The 16,681-nt window shown below is 41.4% G+C and overlaps 1 protein-coding gene across 3 annotated transcripts in view; it reads right to left on the bottom strand.

Annotated features, from left to right (window-relative positions):
* Cdk8 (cyclin dependent kinase 8) overlaps nt 1-16,681 on the bottom strand; it is a 70,738-nt gene that overhangs the window by 6,927 nt on the left and 47,130 nt on the right. For 2 of the 3 annotated variants that reach the window (XM_076923409.1, XM_076923408.1), the window contains exons 5-8: nt 13,306-13,363; nt 10,704-10,835; nt 3,460-3,603; nt 292-361 (exon numbers count right to left, since the gene is read on the bottom strand). In XM_076923409.1, the coding sequence (XP_076779524.1) occupies nt 292-361; nt 3,460-3,603; nt 10,704-10,835; nt 13,306-13,363 (404 nt within the window). The remainder of the gene's footprint in view (nt 1-291; nt 362-3,459; nt 3,604-10,703; nt 10,836-13,305; nt 13,364-16,681) is intronic. The other variant, XM_076923410.1, reaches the window with a different exon arrangement.

The following is a 16,681-nucleotide window of genomic DNA, read 5'->3' on the forward strand; positions in this document are numbered from 1 at the left end:
TTTGTTTTTTTTTCCCCTTTGGCTTCCCACTTCTCCCTAATATCTGGCTTCCAGAAGGTAGTAAATATGGAAAGAAATGAGATGATTTTCCTTCATCAGCTGCTAACAAGAGCCACCTCTCTGCTAATTTATTATCTTATAAAATGAGAAATAACATCAAACAGTATTTATAAGTAAATAAAACTCTTCAGTAACCTTAAACGAGTGCTGTGGCATGCTGAACATTTAATTTTATTGTGACTATTCTGGAAAAGTTAAAATCACAAAGGGTCCATTTTCTTTCCAACTTACGTATTTCTTCTGAAATCTTTCATTAATGTTGAATGTTCGGGCATCTTTTTTATATCTTCCCAATCTTTATCTGTGAAATACATTGATAAATGTTTATGTTGCCTAGGCTCCTAGTCTCAAGAATGCTAACACATTTTGAGAGCTTTCTAAGACCTGGCTCTCACTCATATGAGTGCTTGAGCTGCAGCTACACCCTGTGGCCTGTGGCTGGACACCTAATCACGTGTCAGCCCACCCTGCTACTCTGTCGCACTATAACTCACCCTGTGGCCTGTGGCTGGACACCTAATCACGTGTCAGCCCGCCCTGCTACTCTGTTGCACTATATCTCACCCTGTGGCCTGTGGCTGGACACCTAATCACGTGTCAGCCCGCCCTGCTACTCTGTTGCACTATAACTCACCCTGTGGCCTGTGGCTGGACACCTAATCCCTTGTCAGCCCGCCCTGCTACTCTGTTGCACTATAACTCACCCTGTGGCCTGTGGCTGGACACCTAATCCCTTGTCAGCCCGCCCTGCTACTCTGTTGCACTATATCTCACCCTGTGGCCTGTGGCTGGACACCTAATCACGTGTCAGCCCGCCCTGCTACTCTGTTGCACTATAACTCACCCTGTGGCCTGTGGCTGGACACCTAATCCCTTGTCAGCCCGCCCTGCTACTCTGTTGCACTATAACTCACCCTGTGGCCTGTGGCTGGACACCTAATCCCTTGTCAGCCCGCCCTGCTACTCTGTTGCACTATAACTCACCCTGTGGCCTGTGGCTGGACACCTAATCCCTTGTCAGCCCGCCCTGCTACTCTGTTGCACTATAACTCACCCTGTGGCCTGTGGCTGGACACCTAATCACGTGTCAGCCCACCCTGCTACTCTGTTGCACTATAACTTGCCACTACCTGTTCTATCACTACAAGGAAAAAAATCACAAGTAAATAATTTGTTTTTATATAGTCCTATTTATATTAGTAAACCCACTTATTTTTCCTCATTCATCAAATGTCTTGGTTCTGTCAGCAAGCAGTCTTTTTAACTGAGAAATCTAGGATCCTTTCCCTGACTGGCTCCACACACTTCTCTGGATGGCAAGTAGCCTTCCTTTCACTTCCTAAGGCTCCTCCTGACATTCTCACGCCAAATGGTGGGACACAGCGCGGATCCTGCTATCTTGGCTACTTCTAGTATTACTGCTCAATGCCACATGAGCGATGGAGACAAGAACAACTGCTCCAGGTAGTCGGGCAGCAGAAGCACTGTGGACATACTAGCAGCTGCCCCTCTGAAGCTGTCAGAGGTGTCACCAAGGGTCTGCTAGGTGCACAGCACTGTACCTGTAGCTGAGAGCTCTGGCCATCTATCTTCCACAGAAAACAACCAGTGTAAACTAAATATAAGACTTCAATTTTAAAATGGCATTTTCTCCTCAACTACTTATTTGCACCAGTTTCTCTGCTTTGCCAGTGTTTCAGGCTAAAAACCTTAAGGTAACCATTTAGTTTTCCCTCAATTATATACTTCTTTTTAAAAGTTATATATATTTGTTTATTCTTTTTCATCCTTATTGTGTCTTTACGGCTGTGGTAATGGTCTATGTAGCTGTTCACTGACTTCAGTGAGCCCACTCTGCGTCTTTAATGTTCCACAGCCACACTGACCTTTCTTAAGCAGAGCACAAGCCCTGTCTACGATTCAAGTGTCTATTATGGATCCTCGCTGGCTCTTGTTTGCTTTTCTGCTTCTCATTAACTGAGGCATCTGAACTATTAAACCCATGCCGAGCATCATCCATGACTGTGGTCCTCATTGCTTCCAATCCCTGCCATGTCTCCTTCCCACGGGCCTCAGAAATAGTGAATGAACTTGGATCTAAGAAGGAAGAAGTATTTCCTTTAGCCACTCAAACCATGTCTACTTTTAAAAACATCTAAGCAATGTAAATGCTTAAGAGAGCAAGAAGCAATGTCTATCTATCTGCCTGCCTGCCTGCCTGCCTGCCTGCCTGCCTGCCTATCTATCTATCTATCTATCTATCTATCTATCTATCATCTATTTTTTTTGAGACAGGTATCTATCTATCTATCTATCTATCTATCTATCTATCTATCTATTTATTTTTTCGAGACAGGTCTCTCTATTATGTTATTCTGACTGTCCTGGAACTTGCTATACATACCAGGCTGGCTTGAACTCACTGAAACACATCTGTTGCTGCCTCTGAAAATTAAAGCTGAAATTAAAGGTGTAGTCACCACACCCAGCTCCTTGTCATTATATTTTATTCAAGACAGTAGCATGTAATAAGTAAATGACATTCTTATCCCAGTAAGGTCTTCCCAAAAATACTGGGTCATTCTGGAGAAGGGGAGTCTGTGTAGTTGTTCTGCATTTGCTGATAATTCAAAATCCTACAAGGAAAGGTGGGACTCTACCCGTCTTAAGCTGTGGTGACCCAAGAAACAGTCCCAACAGGACTCAGTGTCAGTCACATGCTTGACTGACCACCATCGTGAGAGGCTTTCTTTACTTTCACTATTCTGGACCCCTGGGCAGTTTCTGAGGCTGGTGAATCACTGGTCTATGCTACAACTAGGACCTGGGATACAGCAGGAGAGAGGTTAACTCCAAAAGAGGTGAATACCCATACATCTTCTCTCTGCTGTAAAATCCATGCCTGTAATTTTTCGCTCACATCCTGGCTGACTGACAAATGAGGGAGCAGAAGTGCTGCTCCTCCACAAGACGTGGCTCTGCACAGCGCTCTACCTAACCGAGCCTCAGCCTCTGCATTCAAGTGGCAGCTATGACATGTGCTGCCAGAAAAAAAAAACTTCTGCTACTTGTTTTAGTTTACACTGGCAGGAACAAAAGGCCTCAAGTTAACCCAGCTATTGCAAGATCTCATCATTTCAAATACCAAACAACAAAACAAAACAGCAAACCAAAAAGAAAACAAACAAAAATGTCATTGAATTCAGAAAATTCCTAAGTATTTTAATGTTGATATTTGAATTCTATACATTTTGCTATTTCTGTGATTCTCTGAAAAAAATCAAAGTCATAAAAATAAAGAATCATGTAATATAAGCTTTCATAAGCCAAAACCACAACCTTTCCAAAGAAGACAGCAGACAACAGTGATCGAGAGCAAACAACAAAGCGAGTGAGTACCTGCAGGGAATCCCATTACATTGAATATTCTGTCCAGCTGGTCATGGTGATAAGGATTACTAGTTTTGATGTCCTCTTGTCGACAGTGAAATATTGGTTCTGACGTTAGTAGTTCTGCAAATATACACCCTATAGCCCAAATATCTTTAAAAGAAAAAGAAAAGAAAAACAAAAACAAAAACAAAAACAGAAAAGAGAAAATAAAAAAGAAAAAGGAAAGGAAAAAGAAAAAGGAGGAAAATAAAGTGGTTCTTTCCAAAAGAAAATGCATTTTTACTTTAATGGGGGGGGGGTGTTCTTTTTCTGTTTCTCACACATTAATAGTAATCCCTGGGCAAGTATATCGCTAAATACCACAGGACACTGTAAATACCCCCACCCACCAAACTTTCATTGCTATACTCATCCACCCAGTGACTTCATAGAAGCCTCTGTTTAATTTTCTGAATCTGGGTGAGTTTTAAATGCTTAAACATTACCATAACTACAGTCTGCACTTAGAATATGGGAACCACAAACAAATGAAACCAAACCAAAACAAACATAAAATCCACAGAACCCTTGAAATTGGGCACTTGCCAGAATTCAGGAACATTTTTCATGTTTTAATAATTTTATCTTGTTTATCTACCTGTTAATTTTCAAGTATATTAACTATCTTCTGTCCTAATGCTAACAAAAAAGATATGTATTCTATTTCATCTCTTTATGCTAAGGCAGCAGCATCACTTTTACAAAGCTAATTGGAACAAAGGAAGTAACAAAAAAATCTTCAAAATGGGTATAGAGGCTTCAAATTAGTAACAATTATTTATAGTAGACAAATTGCAAAGTAAATTTCTTTCATTCGTAAGACATATGTTTACTTTCATTCATACTAAGTTTATATTCAACAGAACTATTAACAGAGGCAAGAGCTGCCTACTCAGAGTGTGAAGCTGAGAATGTCCCACTGCTATGTGTGTGTTTGGCACACAGCCTGGCTGCAGGCACTGTATCCCTCATACAGTGCTGTACAACAGCAGACACTCAACAAGTGCTTTCTGTATAACCTACACAAAATCTGGGGCAGATGTGAAAACCACAAAACCCACAAGGACAGATTACAAAAGTCATCCTTACATCGAGGCTGGTTACTCAGATATCTGAGAAACTATGGCTTAAGCAGGAAATGAGAAAAAAAGTGTTATGAGAATTTCTAAACTTCAGCACTTTGCAATATATTTATCATAATTATGACTTTTTACATTTTCATATATAAAATCCTTATTGTATATGTAAGCTATTATATTTACATTTTGGAGTGACAAGTTTATCTATATAAAGATAATTTGAAAAGACTGAATTTTTTTAACCATGTAATTTTTTTCATCTCAGAGAACCAAAATGATCAATAATATCCTTTCTTTGGGGGGTGGGGGAATCCTTTTTCTTTTTTGGTTTTTCAAAATAGGATTTTTTTTTGTGTGTAGCCCTGGCTGTCCTGGAACTCACTCTGTAGACCAGGCTAGCCTCAATTTAGAGATCTACCTCCCTCTGCCTCCCTAGTGCAGGTATTAAAGGTGTGTACCAGCATTCTCTGGCTAAGACAATGCTACCACATGGGAAAAAGTTTTATCAAGAAACAGGTTAGGCTATTTTGTTTTAGTGTTAGAGGGTACACAGGAAAGCTACTGTATATAAATGTAATCTCTAACCATCTTAACCACTGCATGGGTAGGCAAGCTAAGGATTAAAAAATGGGCAATAAATCATTTGCATTTTGAAAACTCAATTTACAATATACTGAGAAGATACTCCTGAAGGAAAAGCACAGTGGCTGACTGGCCCAACCCTGGTCACTAACGTGCAACTTCCATCTGTCTCTTGTATGTAACACATTTCTACCTTTCACCCTCATGATCTTGATTTAGTCACCAATCACAAATTCTAGTCAGATGGTTGGGTATTTATTCCCTGAAACGCCCTAATTCTTTCCTAGAAGGTGTCTCTTTTTCCTTGCTCGTGTTTGAAAATAGGCCACACTCATGGGAGGCTCTTCCCTGTTTACCTTGCTGCCTAACTCCTTCCTACTTCTCAAACATGCAGCAGCCATGTGTAGGTAATCACATGACATAACTGTCACCTGACACCCAAATGGAGGGAGGAGGATTTGTTTAACACTGTTTAATCAATAGTGCTGATTCTGATACTCTAGTCACAGTTCTCTGGGAACTCAGACCTCTCCTTCAGCATCCTCCTAACACCAAACAAACAAACCTAAAAGCCCAAACACTCGCCTCTGTCTCCTAGATAACAGGCTCACTAGCCCATTATCCTCTCTCTGGTTTAATGATTCAGTTTCCAGTGCTGTGCAAACGGACAAACGGCCACAGCATTTAAGTCGATTTATAGTGGAGAATGGGACCATGGCAGTTTATCAAAGCCAGATGTTTTCTTTGTGCACGCTGCAGTCTAACACGATCTGTTGAACCCCAGCAGTGGACCCCCTTCTGAATGGCACTGTGAGGATGGACACATACACACACTCCAGGTACTTTGATGTTTAACTCCAGGGCAGTATAACTGCTCACACATCAGCTGCCAGATAGAAAAGCTCAAATGGTAGACAGAGCTCTCATCAGGAACCATTAAATGGCGTGGGGAATTTGAGTGCTTTAGCAACCACAAAGGCTACACACAGACATAAGGGGCAGGAATGAGACCCAAGTACAAACTAGAACTCTTACACTGTCTCATTCTTATTTTAAAATACTGAAAATGTCAAGTTTATAACCGCTCAGATACAACAGCTAAGAAAGGCATCTATGTTATAGCTTCTTGAGGCAATGTGTTGACTGAAATGAAGTGCTTTCCAAAAGGCATTATGGTCAAAGCAGGTATACATGGCCAGGGCTCAGCACCACTGAAGAGATGGCACTGGCCTTGAATCTAGTCATCTGTAACCAAGTCAGTTCCCTTTACGACTCCTACTGTAGAAGGTAAATGTTGCTGCATAATCTCATAGAATTCTTATAGTTAATAGTGACAAATGCATTTGACTATAGCTAAATTCACATTTTCAGGAAAACAGCACTGAAGGACTATGGGACCTGTCAGCAGTGAGCACACAGTTCCTGTGGCCTATGGACCTGTCAGCAGTGGGCACACAGTTCCTAGGGGGTCACTGCTACTCTCCTTGCAAAAGAACTGACCAAGTCATTCTGTGCATGTGTCCCTACTTTCCTCTTGTGCAGATTGTAAACTCTTAGAAACAAGGTTCAGAATTTGATTTCATATTAGGGTTATCATACAAGCCACCTATTTATGTATAGATGAAGAGGAGAGAGAGATGAATACAAGTTAAACCTGCTTTTTCCCACATCAGATGGACTTTAAAGCTGCTGGACTGTAGATTGTGAAAAACAAAGAGTCTCGGGTACTCAGACATGGGACTAATTTTGTAATCACTCCACTATCTATATAGTCTGCCAAGATCTTACCAAAAGTAACAGTGCTCTGAAATATTAAATTCTTTGATAATAAAAAAAATAACTATCATATTAACTGGAAAAGCCATTTTCAATTTGTTAAGAGTATTTTCAAAAAAATATTCAAATGTGTTTAGGCAACAGCAAATATTCAGAAACAATATACATATATATATATATATATATATATATATATATATATATATATAAATTGTTTATATACATTGTATATATGTATATATACACACATACATATGTACACACATATATATGTACATATATATGTATATACATACATACATATATACATACATACATATATAAACACACACACACACACACACACACACACACACACATATATATGGAAGGTTTATTGGGAAGCTGCTCTCCAATAAGTTCACTGGCCCCAAGAATTGAGGTCAGGGGAGTCACCATGGGGGACAGGAAGGGGGAACAGAAAGAAAGAGCATACACACAGAGAAAATGAAGGGCCTGATTTTTAGAAAGTTACTATTTTGTAATAAATTTAGATTTATACAAAGCTGCCGAGTTTTCATATCTGACTTATGTTTATAATTGTTTTTCTTTTTCCTTTTTGGTTTTTCGAGACAGGGTTTCTCTGTATAGCCCTGGCTGTCCTGGAACTCACTCTGTAGACCAGGCTGGCCTCGAACTCAGAAATCTGCCTGCCTCTGCCTCCCAAGTGCTGGGATTAAAGGCGTGTGCCATCACTGCCCGGCTATAATTGTTTTTCTATGAAATAAAATATGATCTCAAAGCAGATAACATTAGTGAACATAAAGTTTTGGCCAAATAAAAACCCAGGATGGATTCAATATTAGTTCAGAGGATGACAGCAAGCATCCTACCTTTCCATCTGGAGAATGGAAAAGGCTTCACAGAAATATGAACAAAATCTTAAAAAATATAAATGCCTAGTTTTAGACAATATAGGTTTACCTGTCAACAGAGACTAGGCATTGGTAGGCTGTGGTGATCAACAGGAAGGTGAGTTCAATCTGCTGGATTCAGATACTACTTGGAGCATCACAGACATGGTAAGGATGTGATATGGATGACGGAGCAAGATTACCCCAGATGGCATTAGCACAGATGGCTTCCTCTAGGAAGCTCTCTGTGAGAAGGCAGTATTCTGACTAAAGTCTGAATTGAAAAGGAAAGAGAGGTTGTGTAAAGACATGTTCTACACAGATACTGCAAACATTTCTGGTCCACAGAAGGCAGATGGAACAAAGCAAAAAAAGACCTCAGTCTATGGCATGGTGCCTGAGCAGCGCTGTTCTACAAAACTGTGGATATGTCAAACCAGGAAAGACTGTTGTTTCAACACCTAGCTGGCCCTTCTCCTCACTGTCTAACAATGCTCTCAGCTGTTTGATATATAGCAATTGGGCCCAAAGCCAGGAGATTCTTACGTCTGACTGGCCTCAGAAAACAGACTTGCCCATTCAGGTATCTGGTTCTCCCTGACGATGACAGCTGACTGTTGGAGAACTTCAAAGTGTAATCAGCAACCTACAGATCCCATGATCCAACACAGAGTTCCCAGGTGGCTTTTGTAACTTAATTCTTAAATACAAATAGAGAAGCTAGGGGTTACCTAAGTAATTAAGGGACCTTACCACACAGATGAGAAATGACACAAATGGAAAACAGCCTAGAAAGAAAACACAGGTTCTTTCCTCAGGTTGCCAGGGAGACGGCTGATATTCAGGCTGAGAGTTCTTACTAACAGAGCAGCCCACAGACTTTCAAAGCAAGAAGAGGGGCCAGCCAGAAGACTGGCAAGAAGAAACTTCCTCATTACTACAAGAACATTGGTCTGTACTTCAAGACATCCAAAGAGGCTATGGAAGGCACCTGCACAGACAAGAAAGATCCTTCACTGGTACCTGTCCATCTGAGGGTAGATCCTTTCAGGAATGGTGACCAAGATGAAGATGCAGAGGCCCGGACTTCCTGCAACATTTGCAAGTAAAAATACTTCCAGAACTACCACAAGAACATGTCTGTACCTATAATATGCCCCTTAGTCTGTCCATGATCAACCACCCAAGATGGACATGCAGACAAGACCACGGCCCTGAGGAAGACAATAAACTTCAGTGTGCTTAAGGCTGAAAGGCTACTGGCAGTAAGAGGTTCCAGAAGCTCTGGAAAGACCATGCCTGACTCCCCAGAACAGAGCACCTTTCAACCTAACACATAAGAAAAGACTGAGCAGGTAATAACTCTGGGTGTACAACAAACCACAAACAAGTGCTGTAATCCTTGTTTTCAAAGATATTAGCAAAGCTTTTCTTCACATAAACCAATATAAGAAGCCAAAAATTCATGGTTAGACAAGGAGCTCCTAAGAAAGACAGAAAAGCATCAGAAGAAAAAGCACAGTGGAAAACACCAAGAGGCCTAGCATCTAATAGCAGTACATTCCAGAAGAAAGGAACGGAAAACTTTGAGGGGAGATCAAAGAACCATATACCTTAAGAATTATCCAGAGACAACAGATAGGAGCTGAATGATTATGTGCAAAAAAAATCACTATAAAATGTGGAAGTGAGAAATAAATAGCATTTGTTTTCAGAAAGAGACAAGCCTAAGTGACCCACAGTAACCTGGGAAGACTGATCTGAGAGTGGATTAGCCACACTGCTACCTCAAGGCCAAGAGGAAGTGTCAGAACTTGTTTAGAAGTATCTAAGCTACCAAGTAAATAAAGGTCCTTCCCAGAAATACTACAAATTCGACAATAAGATGCTCTTCCAAAGAAAGCCACAGGAGGAGCAAATAAAAGACATAATCACGGGATGCAAAGAGCACATCAGCCTAGAAGAACAGAAAGGAAACCGTCTGGGGGTGGGGGCAGAGGGCAGGGTAGGCCTGGGTTACCTGTCACATAACGTCTGGGGGTAGGGGGCAGAGGGCAGGGTAGGCCTGGGTTACCTGTCACATAACGTCTGGGGGTAGGGGGCAGAGCGTAGGGTAGGCCTGGGTTACCTGTCACATAACGTCTGGGGGTAGGGGCAGAGTGTAGGGTAGGCCTGGGTTACCTGTCACATAACGTCTGGGGATAGGGGGCAGAGTGTAGGGTAGGCCTGGGTTACCTGTCACAGGAGAAGTGGCTGCAAGCCTCTAGGTCAAACATAACAGGAAAGGACTTACAGTAACATTCACTCCAGTAAAATGAAGCAGAAAAAGATACCAGTCATGAGGAAGTAGCAGAAAAGGCTGCGGATGAGAGTTTCATTCACTGTACCATGTTAAGTTAGCTGCCAACAACTTGAATGGCATCAGCAGAGGACCCGAGAGGGTGGCTGTGCTGTGACAACACTGACATGGCTGACAAGGGGACACGAGGAAGCAAGAGCACCATGCTCCTTACTTTGAAAGTCCTCATGTTCGAATGTTTTCGTTCCTAATTTTTGAGGTATTTCCTAGAAGTTAACATTTCTTTTGGTGGCAGAAAGAACATTTGTATGAAGTTCCAGAACTTAAAATTTTTAGTTTTCTCTTTTTATATAAAATTATTATTATTATTATTATTTTTTTATCAAAACATTCTGAACCTCTTTTGTAAAGAGATGTGCAATTTCACGCTCTCAGGTGCTAATGTGTATATATGGATAGTGGAATTCTGGGGTTTTGTTTTTATAATTTGCTAAATACTTGATTTAAACATGTTTAAAAATGTCTCTTTCACAGAAAAAAAAATTAAAGTCAATGTAATTTTAATTAATTAGCGCCACTCACCAATTGCTTTGGTATAATGTCGCGCTCCAAGGAGTAATTCTGGAGCTCGGTACCAGAATGTCACAACCACTGGATCCAAATCTGCTAAAGGCTTCAAAGGTGAATTAAATAACCGGGCAAAGCCCATGTCAGCTGTAAAACAACAACAAAACCATATGAGTACACAGATAGGTCTATTTTGCATATGTAGTCTCATTTGCCAGTGTTGTTTATCAAGAATGTATGCTGGGGGGTGAAGGATAAAGCTTTTGCCATTTTTACTGACTGAAGTCTACAAATGCTTGAGATCAGTCACTCAGCAGCTCTGCTGTCAGACCTCCAGGGTGAGGCTGCGCCCCTGGCAGACTTCTTTCAGAAGGCCACAGCTCTGGGTTTGGGATGGGCTTAACACTAAGCCATACTTCACCTAGCAGCACTTAGGCGCAACAGAGTGGGGTTTCCATTGTCTGCATCAAGAAGCCTGTTCACTGTGGTCATCAGACTGACTACAGAGTATTTTAATTCTATTTTCCTTATTTACTTGGCCAGTTTCACTAACTTAAAAAAAAAAAATCATTGTACTTTTTAAGTCGAAGAGGCTATTTATTTCACTTCTATGCTTCTTCACATGAGAAAGAAGTTTAAAAAAAAAAAAAATCACAAAACTAGGCCTCCAAGATGGCACTGAAGAGTTCTTGGCACAAGTACCACCCCATTAAACTACTTGGTTATGGACTTTGTACTGGTAGTCCATAATCTTAGAGGCTTCATCTCTGTATGGCTTCACATGCAGTCACTACACACAAATACAGGATGACCCACATTTACCACCCACTGGGTCAAGACTGAAGATCATCTGGAAAATTTAACTCTATTCTAACATTAAGCTAATTTATTATACACACAATGTTTTGCCTGAATGTATGCCTGCACACCAGAAGAGGGCACAAGGTCTCATTACAGATGGTTGTAAGCCACCACATGGTTGCTGGGACTTGAACTCAGAACCTCTGGAAGACCAACGAGTGCTCTTAACCTCTAAGCCATATTCTAACCTCCAGGGCATATTCTAACATATTTTTAATAAAGTAGATTTACCTTTAATTGACTTAATTATGGAGGGAAAAACCCAAATTTTGGCAAAAAATAAAACCTTGAATCAGATTATCAAATATTTCTTTTGAAATGTGAATACTTGATAGTGTGGTACCACCTAAAACTTCCAACATCATGCACTACAATACAAAAGTGCAATTCTAAGGAGAGCTTAAATATGCTATGCAAAATTTTTCTAAGCCAGGTGGTAAAGGACTTACTTAAAACTGCTCTTTGACTCAGCCTAGTCTAATCTGCATCCCTTGAACTGACATTTGAATCTGATGCTGTGACATCAGATTGAAGAGATCCCTTCAGAAGCTCATGTAAGGCCACAAGTATTTGGTGGCCTCAGAATGAACACTGAAAGGGCCAGACCTCAACGACAGTCAGTAGTTCAGAGTACTACGTGATCACATATTCTCACAATTAAGAATCTGCAAAGTTTGTATAACAAAAGAACTCTTAGTTTATTTAAAAGCGGACCATGAGCTTTGGGGGGACTCGTAAAGGAGGGTGGGGGAGAGGTGAAGAAGAGTATTACCGGGCTGGCAAGAAGGCATACCGCTCCAGGAGCCTCTATGTCAGCAGTTCTCAACCTGTGGGCCACAATCCCTTTTTGGGTTGGAAAACCCTTTCACAGGGGTTGCCAAAGACCATTGGAAAACACAGATATTTACAGCACAACTCACAATAGTATCAAAATTGCAGTTATGAAGTAGCAGTGAAAATAATTTCATGGTTAGGGTCACCACAGCATGAGGAACTGTATGTAGCATTAGGGAGACTGAGAACCACTGTTCTACTTTATGTCAAACATTGCAAGAGAAACTATTGTTAACTGTGTTCTGTGTCCTTATGGTTCTGTATCTTAATTACACTAATTTATAACTTAATTACATGTCTTCTATCCCCATACCAGACAAACTGAATATAAGTGGCAAACACTGCTTAGGAAAAGGACAATGGAGCAGCAGCAGTTAAGGTAAATTTTGCTGTCCTGACACGCTGCTGCCTGGGGGAAGTCTGGTGCACAGGACAGTGCAAAGCATCAAGGTGCACTGCCACGAATGCCTTAGGCGAAGCCAGGAGCCGTCCTGCATGAGAGCTGTGCGTGCTGAGCTTAGGCCTCATGCCTTGGTCAGCTCCTCAGCTGGAAGACTGACAGCAGTGCTTCTTCTCATTCACCCGGCTCTGGAGATGATGGGAGAATCAAATCGGCCATGTGCATCTCAAGAAGAGACAAGGCTTGCCTCAAAGGAGGAAAGCCACCAGCTCCTGGGGTTGTTTAGCTAAGTCAGACGGTTGGAGGAAGCCTGCCTGTGTGGCGTATTTTATTGCTACACCACACTGTTCTCTGAGGATTGTCTCGTACACAGGGACAATTCCCTTCCATGTACACTCTTTTGGAATGTTTTGACATTTGGAACTACAGTTATGTGCATAGTGATACAGAAAACAGTAATACAGCTGTCTACAACAATTTCAAAAGTATACTGAACTGTGACTTTTCATAGATATAACATACCAATTTTTACTCTTCCTCGCTCAGGACCTTCACCCATAACTAAAATATTAGCAGGTTTCTGTGGAAACAAAAAAAATTTTTTTCAATAGACAGTAGTAGTTTGCCTTTAAATAGACAAATGTGTTAATATAACATATATCTACTTAAAAAAATACTTTTCCTCAAAGATTAAAATTAAACAAGAAGCCACAGAAGAAACTGCATGTGTATACAAACAAAGCCACACACAGGCCTCACTGTAGACAGGTCTTTACTGTGGAGCACTAGAAACTTAAAATGCCAACGTTCCCGTCTTCCCCGCTTGAAACAGGGTCTCCTGATGCAGCCTGGAACTCACTATCTCGATCACAACAGCCTTGAACTCCCAGATCTGCTAGTTTCTGTCCTCTACTACTCATTCTGCAGTTCTGGTTGGCCTAGAGCTTGACATGTACACAGGCTGGATTTGAACTTGCAGTGACTCTCGCCATATCCTCCTGAGTGCTGGGATTCTGGCAAGAGCTACCAGGTCTGACATGTTTTCAATTATATAAAATAGTCTCAGAGTTAAAGGAAAAATTAATCTCCACAACTCACTTAATACAAAGTAGCACATTAATTACAGGCAAATAGTCACCTGGTACTCTTAAAGCCATAAGTTCACACCTATGCTTAACATAAAAAATCCGGTATGGTCTTTTTCTAAACAAGTTAGCATAATGATAGTAATTTTATACCAACAATAATTCTGAGGTTTCTTTATTTCTAAATAAAAAGGAAGATAAAGTTTAAGAAATTTTTGTCAAAGTGGAATTTTAGTTGTAAGCTCTAAAACCCATACCAGATTGCTACCTACGACCTGTTAAAAGTGGCCTCTTTGGGAATAGGAAGGAAGCCGCATTTGCTTCTCCCTCAAATCTTATCCTTCTACCCTTCCAACTGGCACAGCTTCAGGTGCACCAATCAGGATGCTAAAGAAAAGTGAGACTGGATGAGGGCATCTTAAACATTAAACAACTTTAAAACTCGAATTAGAGGTTTTTATGAAAGCTGTTTAAAGTGGCACCACTTCACAGGCTTCTACAGCTGTCACTGGAGATGGCTCCAAGGCGGTTCCTATAGCAGACTGCCCTATTAACTCCCAAAGGTTGAAATTAATTCTTTTTTAAGAGGCTCCCTCCCCGCTAAAACCCACAAACCAGATGCTACTGCTGAAATAACCAGAGGTTACAGATTCCTAGTTTCTAAGATGAGGCAACTCAGCACTAGAAAGCAAACAAGTGGGAGGCAGGTGCAGGGCAGAGTCTACTGCCTACACTCTGACCCTCCTGACAGGCTCCTAACAGTCTAGGGCAGAGTTCCTGAGTCGGTGCGCCTCCCTATCATCACCATCACCATATTTTATTCAACAACAAAATTCTGAGATCTCTCTCATGACCACATTCTTGACCAGGGACTGCTGGTGACTTGCCAAAAATGAGAGTGACCCTAACAACGTATCTGGTGACTTTGATGCTGCCCAGAGACGTAGAACTGTTTTCCTACATTGCAGTAATCAATCAACCAACGCTAAGTCCGTCTCTGGCAGTGATTCCATACAGGAGGGAAATGGTTCTAAGCCTCACAATGCATGTCTTTTCCTTAACCCCATTTTACATCTCTTGCCATCAAACCCATCTTCTGTACCACTGCTAGGGCTGTCTTTCTAAAACACAAATGTGATTATGTCACCTCTGTTTCTGGGATCTGCTATGGTAGCACAGATACTACATGAAAATTAGGAGAAATAGAACATAAAATGATACAGTATGCGATTAGAACTAGGTAGTACCTATTGGTTTTAGGTAGGATCTCCTGTGTCCTGGCTGTCCTTAGACTCCTTATACAGCTGAGGATATTATATCCTAAGGACCTCTCCTTTCACAACACCAGGTTTATGTGGTATTGGGCATCAAACCAGGACACTGTGCAACCTGGGCAAGCACACTACAACCTGGGCAAGCACACTACAACCTGGGCAAGCACACTACAGACTGAGTCACATCACAACCGCAGAACTAGGGTTTTAAAAAGTTTCTGTGAATAAGGTTTAGAAGAACAAGTGTTAAAGTAACATGGATCTATTTTCTCAAAAACTCTTAGATAATTCTGGTTATTTCCATTAAAACATTCCTTCACTGGCTGGACAGATGGCTCTGCAGTTAAGCCCGTGAATTGGCCTGTGAGTAGAAAGGCTGGGACTTAGACCCTGGCACCCACAAAGCAAGCTGGGTGTCTCATATACCTTAACAACACTCCAAGAGGGCAGAGACAGGAGGGTGGCAAGGGCTGGCTGGCTTCTATCATATCTATCCAAGAGCAGGCCTCAGGTTCAGTGAGAGACCCTGTCTCAAAGGACAGATGGAGAATGACAGGTGAGGACACCTGCCACCCTCCACCAGCCTCCCTTGAGAGCTTGTGCTCTCTCTCTCCCTACACACACTCACACGTGCACAGACACACACACTTGTGAGACAGTTTCTGCCATAGACATGCCCCACTCCTTGGTATCTCTCCTCTGTTCTTTGGGTAGACAATGACCTCTCTAACTCTAATTGCTGTGCTATGCCCTAAGGAATTTTTCCTGTGTGTTATCTGATAAAATTAAAATTTCCTTCTTTTTCCCACTCAGAGAAATAACAACAAAACCTTCTGCATGCAAACAATTCAAGCTGTACCCTGTCTCTTTACTGCTCCCCTTCTCACAGCAAACCCTACTAGTTTTTTTCTTTTTTTTGTTTTGTTTTGTTTTTCGAGACAGGGTTTCTCTGTGTAGTCCTGGCTGTCCTGGAACTCACTCTGTAGACCAGGCTGGCCTGGAACTCAGAAATCCGCCTGCCTAAGATACAAACAGATTAACTGCTTTGGTTTGATGGAGGAGAGCATGATCCTGGCCAACCTGAAACAATTATGTCTCTATTGTGCAAAAGCACAATCCCAACTATAGTTCCTGAACAACCCTAAACAAGTATGCCTCTATCTGGCAAAACCACCAACAATCACAACTATTTTCCCGTGATTTTAAGTGAAATGGGAAGACTTCTCTCCTTAAACATTTTCTTACCCACGCAGCAGACCTTCAAAGCCACCAGGTGGGAGCACTGGCCTCACCTGGTATCAAGCAAAGGGAAAAAGCTATTTGGCTTCACCTTAAGCTTCTTTTTATTCTTCAAAACAAAACAAACAAACAAAAACAGAAAAACAAGGTCTCACTATACAGCCACAGCTGCCCTGGAACTCACTGTGTAGATCATGCTGGCCTTGAACTCAAGAGATCCGCCTGCCTTTACTACTCAAGTGCCTGGCTAGTTTGCTAGTTTCTTTTTAGTCTGAACTTACTGGACTGATTGAGTTTTTA

The sequence above is a fragment of the Arvicanthis niloticus genome, chromosome 24 (genome assembly GCF_011762505.2).
Source record: "Arvicanthis niloticus isolate mArvNil1 chromosome 24, mArvNil1.pat.X, whole genome shotgun sequence".
NCBI classification, from domain to species: domain Eukaryota; kingdom Metazoa; phylum Chordata; class Mammalia; order Rodentia; family Muridae; genus Arvicanthis; species Arvicanthis niloticus.